A 7,460-nucleotide genomic window follows, 5' to 3' on the forward strand; every position below is an offset into this window, starting at 1 on the left:
GGCATCGTCACCGCACCGTCCTCGACCACTGGAGCCAGGAGATGCATCCTGAGTTTCTGACCGGAACAGGAGCAGCAGACGTGGCTGGCACACCAATAGCGCCGAGATCCGCAGCCCCCGGTCTCGCGTACACGAGTCCCGGCCCCGGACTCCCTCACCGCCTCACGGGTCCCGCTCCCGCGCCGGCCTGGCCGTCTGGCTGGCTCGTCGTCCGCGCCGTCCCGTCCCCCGCGTCGCGTTGCGTCGCCGAGACAACTCTCCATCTCCAAGCCTCCAACCAGCCGGCACCGGCGAGCCCCACGCATTGCCAATTTGGCGTCGCATTCACATCCAACCGCTCGCTTGCGCCCCCCGCAACGCAGCGTCACGACACCGCGGATTCGATTCCCTCCTGGCCTCCTCCCTCCAAACCTCCGTTGCTTTTCGCTTTTCCGGCTGGGCTGCTGTTACCGCCTTCGGGGGGCAGTCGGGCAGGCGTTGAGCGAGCCCTCGGTCTCGACGCCTCCGTCCGCCACCGGGAGCGCGCCATGGCCGCCGCCGCCGGCGGCGCGGGTTCTCCCCTCCGCCGCGCGTCGTCGTCCGCCGAGACCGTACGGCCGCGATGAGCCCCGCGGTCCGGGTGAGGAGGGCTGCTCCGTCCGCGCCCGGTCGGGGCGCCAAGGTGGAGGAGCGAGGGGAGGAGGCGGTGGTCGCGTGGCGGGAGCTGCAGGGCCGAGCGGTGGCGCTCGCGGCCGCGGCGGAGGAGCGGGCGGCCCTGGCCCGCCGCATCGAGGCCGCGCTCGAGGTGCCTCCCGTCCCCGCCACGTCCGCCCCTTCTTCCACCGCGTGGTTTTGTTTTTTTTTTTAATTTTCGGTGCGGTGTGGCGCTCGTCGTGCAGGTGAGGAGGGAGGCGCTGCGGCAGGCGGAGGCGCTGGGCGAGCTGAGGCGGAGGTTGGACCTCCAGCACGCGCGCGCGGAGGAGGCCGTCGTCGGGAGGAGGCGGGCGGCCCAGGACGTCGAGCGGGGGAAGGAGCGGCTGCAGGAGCAGATCGAGCGGGTGCTGCCGCTGTCCAGGGCCCTCACCGCCGCGCACCAGCGAGTGCAGGTAGCCGAAGTGATCTTTCTGCTGATTTGCGCCAATGCCAAGTTGCTGCTAGATTGGATTCGAACTTGGATTATCTGCATTTGTGTATGGAGAATCAACCTGCGCTGATTGCAGGAGGCGAAGGAGGCTTTAGCTGGAGACAAGGCCAGGCTTGAGGATCTGCAGAGGCTGCTTAGGACGAGGCAGCAGTGCATGGTTGGCCAGGTCGCTGCCTTGTACCCTGTGAAGGTCTTCCATGATCTGTCCCAACACGCAGAAAACCATCGTGCCGACACTAATGGTGAGAATCCATTACTAATATGCCTCTCGTGATATACAGTATCTCTTTGGAAGAAAATACATTCTTAATTTCTTATGGCATATTTCATTTTGTCAAATGATCTTATGACATATTTCACGTGTCTTCTAGCAGTGGATAGGTGAGAATGAGTTTGCCTGGTTTGTTCAGCAGTCCCCCATCTGTTAGCTCTGCGAAGTTAGCAAGATAGTTTTCTTGTCCATTAGTGTTGACTGATATGTTTCATGTTATGATGGAAATGCAGTGTTTACATTTAGTCCATGACCTAATGTTTAATTTACCTCATCTGTGTGATTTATTTTTCCGCTCTGACCTCCTTGGTATCCATGCCTTTGGTGGTACTCTAGTTCAGTGTCCGATATGCTAGTCTAGTTGGAGACTTTGTTCTCTGCAGTCCAGGGACTGGGGGACTGAACGATTGCAGCGGCACTGGCGCACTGCTTAAAAAGAATTCATATTCATTGAAATTTCCATCTCAGTTCTGATACAGCTTGCTTAGGATATTCCTATGTAAGGATCACTGGTAAACATCTGCATTATGTGTTTTTCTTCTATAAGAGAAATTGAGGAAAAAACATTCAAGAATCACCTTTCGAAACCATTTATGTGAGATGACAGAACACTTTCAGGGGAGCATGGAACACTTTCAGAGGAAAATAGAACACCTTCAGGAGCATATGGAACTCATGTACCCAGTGCCATTAAATCTCCTCAAGTGCGTGCTTGGACGTTTTTTGGCTGGCAAATTATGAAGCCTAAAAGAAGGCAAAAGAATTACAGTGACAAGGAGCTTCAGAGGTCTGCAACTGTTCTGGGATATGCAGCCCATGTAAGTCTGCTTACTGTCTTTACTAATTATAATGAGATGTCCTCTGAGCAGCATAGGTATTCCAACCTAGCTGGGATTATTGTCACGCACAAGGGAGAAAATTACCCCAAAAAAATTGCATCATAGCATACTAATTGTATATAAGATCAGTTGAAGAACATTTTAGTTTTCATATATTAGTTTGGAATGATACGAGGCACTATGGTCCTTTCAACTTTTCAGTTTATCGCAAAGTTCAAAAATAATCTACTTGCATGTACCTCTGGTTTGATACCTTGATGACGTCGCGAGTTGCTTATCTTTTTTATTTGTTGTAGGCAGTCTTGCTCATAGCCTCCTATCTCGATGTTCCCCTCCGATATCCCCTACGCTTTGGAGGATCCCGATCTTATGTGAGTGATCGTTTGCCTTCAGCTGAAACATCGGCTGCTTCAGCAGAAAACGCAAGCACGAACAACACCGGGTCAGAACTAACAGAATACCCCCTTTTCATGGAATGCCAAGAAGATGACTCCACTAGGGCCTCCTATGCCATTTATTTGTTACACAAGGTTTGTACTTCCCTCTGAACCTTGTATCATAGCTGCTGATATTCCGTTGCAATGCTTGTTTGATATAGTTTTCACCTGCAAACTGAGACTGCTGCGTTCATTTGCATGCGAATGATCAGGATACGGAGCAGCTTCTGAACTACATTGGAGCAGAGAGCTCTGGGAGGCATGTATTTGGTAACCTGAGAGAGCTTCTTAGGATCGTACTGTCCGATGAGTATGTGTACAGATGATGGATGGATTCGATCCCCACGTGGTTTTGAAGTGCTTATGCTCTAGAGAAGTGTCATACAGATGTAAGTAGCCAAGTAGGTGTTTTTTTCCTGTCTATTATTTTGGTGTGATTTTTGCCCCTCTTTCGCTGCGCCGGGTTTTTGTACGCGCAGGAAATAGGCATGTTAGGTCTTTTTTATAGATGAAATGAAATGGTATCACATCACATATATGACGTTACATGCGCCTGATCCTCTACATGTGCGCTCTCCAGGTTTCTCTGCGTGTTATCCTAGGCAAGCTAGACATTTTGCGCAAGCATCAGGAGCTGATGTCGAGATCGCATTGTCCGGCCGACACGCCACCTCCTAATTTCAACAGGACCAACCAATATCCAGAAATGCTCTGAGTACCCTGGCTTTCCAACCTGGCGTTCTTGAGCGAGAAGCACGCCACTGATCTGGCGCCGCTGTGTCAAAGAGGCGACACGGCAAAATGTGTTTTTTATGGTTCGCGGCAGGGCCTTGTGATGTGCCTTCCTAAAGCCGGTGCACCAACATCTGATCCTGAGGTGTGGTCATCATCAGCGCCACACGGCCGGGACGGTGAGCCCCGTCGGCGAAAGAGGAGAGCCCGGAAAGAAGCTTTTCGGCACCGTCCAGGACCAAACCCATCCTGAATCCCTGTCGAAAAAGGCGCAACAAACCAGCGGCGCATCAGAGAGGATCAGGTCGGCGGATCCCCCAACCCCACCAGGCCAAGGCCACCACCCAACCACCACCACGCCACGCTTCCCTCCCTCCGATTCCAAGACCAGACACGCGGGAAAAATACCCCACCCACACCCCTCCCTCCCCGTCCCGCGCGGCCGGCGTGGACGCACGTGCCACCGCCACCGGGGCCCCGCCAGCCGCTGCCACCTTCCCCCACTACCGTGCTCCGTGCTTCCATCGCTCTGCCGGTGCGCCGCTCTCGATCTTGAGCCCTGTTTGGTGCCGCGCTCCTGGCCTCCTCTGACGCCGTGTCCCTGGCTTCCTGTTACCTTCTTTTAGTTCTTTCGCCCTCGACCACCCGCCACCGCCATTGTCGCCCCGCCACACTGGAGGCGCGCCAGCGGTGCGCGGCGGCCTAAGCCTTCCCCGTTCTGCTGCCCGCCGACGGCGATATCCAACCGGGCGAGGCGACCCTCGGGTTAGTTTCCGTCTTATTCCTGGCCTGCCTCTGGTTTCTCCTGCTGCCGTCGCTGGTGACGCCTCCCCTTGCTGTGTTCCGCGGGGGCGCTGCACGCCTCTCAGATCCCGAGCGCGGATCCGATCGCCGGCTGCCTAAAGGTACGATCTGTATGACAGCACCGTAGGCGATGCCAATTTTTTTTTTGGAAAACGAAATAGCGAATTGACGATGCTGCCGCCTGCCGGACCGACGGCTTTCGGAGATTTATAGCTGTGGGGGTTGCATTTGTTGCTGGGCACACTAGCTGCGCCCACAAATCATCAAAGATTGCAAGATGGTCATGTGGATTGTATTCTTGGTTGTGCTCTGGCATTTATTGTCTAGTTTAATATGTTCTGCCTGCCTGAACATACCTTGCTCTATCCTAGGCCTAGTGTTATCTGGGCATCACGGAGGCTACAGATTGTTTTTTGGTTCACTTCATTTGCGGGTTAGCCTATCGAATCCACGGACCTAATGTTTCTTGTGTGTTTTCTTTTGCTAGATTTGTGCGGACAATTGGGAGAGGCCAGGCATGGCCATGGGCGTCGAGGCGAAGCAGGATGCTTCATGCAGTATCAAGAAAACTCTGAGATGTGCTGTCAGAACAACCTGGAGATGTGCCTTTGAATATCGGGCTCTGTTCAGTCTATTGCTACTGCTCTACCTGCTGTACAAGTATTCACCGGGTTTCTTCGCTTTCCTTCTCTCCAATTCTCCAGTCATTGGATGCACGGCCATTCTCCTTGGTGTACTGATAAGCTATGGGGGTGCACATCTTCCGGAGATCGATGAAGACAGGAAGGCTCCTGAAGGTATTGCAGCTCCAAAGTTTGAGATTTCTTCCAGAAATGTAAATATTGAAGCAGACCAGAGATTTTCAGTGCCTGCAATGAAGGAGAACATAATCAGGGAGGCAAGTTTTGGCAGAAGAGACGGTAACAAGTGTATTGATCTGGATGAGAGCGTTCCTCTTCTGAAGGGACCCGATCTACAAGATGAGAGAGTTGATGCTGCAGGTGGTAGACCTGTGAAAATTCTCACTACTGTTCCTTCCATGGGGGACATGAAAACTTATGCGGAGAAAAGGTCTGAAGGTGCTTTTTTGAGCAGGGACAAGAGCGACGGGTATGCCAACTTGTTCGAAGATGTACATCAGAGAAGAGTTGATGGGAAAGAAGCAACCTTGGGTGTATACTCTTCAAGTGAGAATGTTAGGCAAGATGCTGAAATTGTGGCAACTCCAAATTATGAAGGGAAAGTATGTACAGATTCACAAAGTGGTGAGGTGGTAGATGCTTCAGAACACAAGGCTGTTGATGGCGCAACAAGTAAATGCAGATGGGGACGTGCTTTTTCTGTGCGTCGGAGGAAGAAGCTGGCTGATATAAAGATCGAGGCTGTTAATTCTATTGTGGACAATCAATTAGAGAATCCTCTATGCTCACCACTCACTGGAGTTGGCAGTCATGATAGTTCATCAGGTTTTGACCCTGATAATGCAGAGAGAGACACTCCTGATGTTTCTATGACCGGCACTAGTGCCGTGCTCGATGAGACCGAACCTCTTCTGGGTGCTGATTGCTCTCATCCTCATCACATTACTAATGATGAGTCGGGTAATCATTCCAGCATCGCCTCTCATGATTCTCAAGTTGAAAGTGATAGTAATGTTGTGGCTGACAATAGCAAGGCCAAAGATGATGGCGAGGAGAAGGAGGATGCTGGAACTGAGCCTGCGCTTTTGTGGACAGCTGACAATGAGAAGAATGTCATGGATCTTGGGTACTCCGAGATTGAGCGCAACCGTAGGTTGGAGACTCTGATGGTGAGGAGAAAATCAAGAAAAAACATAAGATTTGAGCTAGACAGCATGGGTGATATAGCAGATGATTTATCACATTCCCGACTTCAGCCTATTTCAATTTCATCACGACAGATGAACCCATTTACCGATGATGCGGAACTTCCTGGGTCGGCTCCTCCTATTCTGCATCCACAAAAGAGCCCCTTCAATTTCCTTACCGAACAATCAGCTGAAACCGGTGACCTTGCACATCACAATCTGGAAGCCCAGGAATCCATGGCGGTTTCGCATCAAGACACCCTCTTCAAAAGGCACGAAAGCTTCAACATTGGCAGACAGCCGCAGAGACATGGTTCCAGGTTCAAACCATGCTTTGTCCTAGAGGAGTTTAGCTTTGAGGAAGCGGGGGCAAGCAGTTTCCAGAGGCAGTTCAGTGACAGGAGCGTGTCGAGATTGAGCATCGTCTCCGAATGCGACACGGTTTCTTCGGTCGGCGATCAGGAGCACAACGAACTCATAAGGAACTACATCCGTGGGGTGCGCGAGTCGCCTAGCCTGCTAAGACAGGATAGCGATCTTGCGTGTGCTGGAAACGAGTGCTCGGATGGGATCAGCTTTGTGGACAACGAAACCTTGAATGCTGTTATCTGCTGAATGGATTACGAGGCATTGGAGTCTTGGAGAACATTACACTGCATATTGTGACTGGAGAGCGGAGGAGCTTTGCTGTAGCCCTTGCTCATGATGCATACTCCTTTCGTGTCCTCGCTCGTCTGACAGGGTTTGCATTCTTCCTGTACATTTGCACAGTTGAAAATACACTGTCTTGCTGTACATTCTTGCGTGTAATAGCGTGAAAAGATGAGGTGCCAGAAGGCTGAATACTTGCATCCAGCTCTATTTGTTGATTGTGTTTATTTGTACTTTCTTCTTCAGTTCTGAATCATCTGGACCTGCCGGGCCGGCCGGCCGGCAGTTTCCCAGTGACCATTTTCAGATCTGCAGCTTATGGTTGTGATTGGTAGGGTGCACTAGTGGGAGCCTGGTTAAGAGTAGCTCATGGATGATCCAAGCCTGGTTTAGAACACGCAATGAGCTCGCGTTTGGTTGCCTGACTTAGGCCCTGTTTGTATTCGTTTTTCGTAGCCACGCTTGGATTATAATCTAAGCGAAGATTTTCTCGCTTCTCGCTTTTCGCTTCTCGTAGTTCAAATCGTTGAAGCGGCTTACCACATAAGCGAGAATCGGTAGAAATAAGCAAAGCGTTTGGCGGGATTCTCGCTTATTTTCACCGATAAGCCGCTTATAAGCGGATACAAACGGGGCCTTAGCTTAGCCTGGCTTGTTCTTGAGTGTGTTTGATTGGCTGACTAAAGGTGATATGGTTACCTTGGACTAGATGAAGGTGGAGCTACCGTCCTGCCATCTCTCCATTCTCTTCTCTCCGCTTCCATTGTTCTATCGC

The 7,460-nt window shown here is 51.7% G+C and overlaps 1 protein-coding gene across 6 annotated transcripts; it reads left to right on the forward strand.

Annotated features, from left to right (window-relative positions):
* The first annotated feature begins 228 nt into the window (after positions 1-228).
* LOC117851029 (vacuolar protein sorting 38) lies at positions 229-6,918 on the forward strand. Of its 6 annotated transcripts, none has more exons than XR_011897761.1 (7): positions 229-784; positions 879-1,085; positions 1,200-1,365; positions 2,013-2,212; positions 2,530-2,763; positions 2,883-3,059; positions 4,694-4,835. XR_011897761.1 is itself a non-coding variant. In XM_034732929.2 (6 exons), exons 1-6 carry the CDS (start codon positions 602-604, stop codon positions 2,994-2,996), a joined length of 1,104 nt encoding a protein of 367 aa, XP_034588820.1. In that variant the 5' UTR covers positions 231-601; the 3' UTR covers positions 2,997-3,216. The 6 variants fall into 6 exon arrangements, 4 of the variants coding, with proteins under 4 accessions (XP_034588820.1, XP_072148828.1, XP_072148827.1 ...); XR_004639424.2 differs by lacking the exon at positions 4,694-4,835 and adding an exon at positions 3,251-3,402; XM_034732929.2 differs by lacking the exon at positions 4,694-4,835 and having other exon boundaries at positions 231-784; positions 2,883-3,216.
* Positions 6,919-7,460: the final 542 nt, after the last annotated feature.

Source organism: Setaria viridis, chromosome 3 (genome assembly GCF_005286985.2).
Source record: "Setaria viridis chromosome 3, Setaria_viridis_v4.0, whole genome shotgun sequence".
NCBI classification, from domain to species: domain Eukaryota; kingdom Viridiplantae; phylum Streptophyta; class Magnoliopsida; order Poales; family Poaceae; genus Setaria; species Setaria viridis.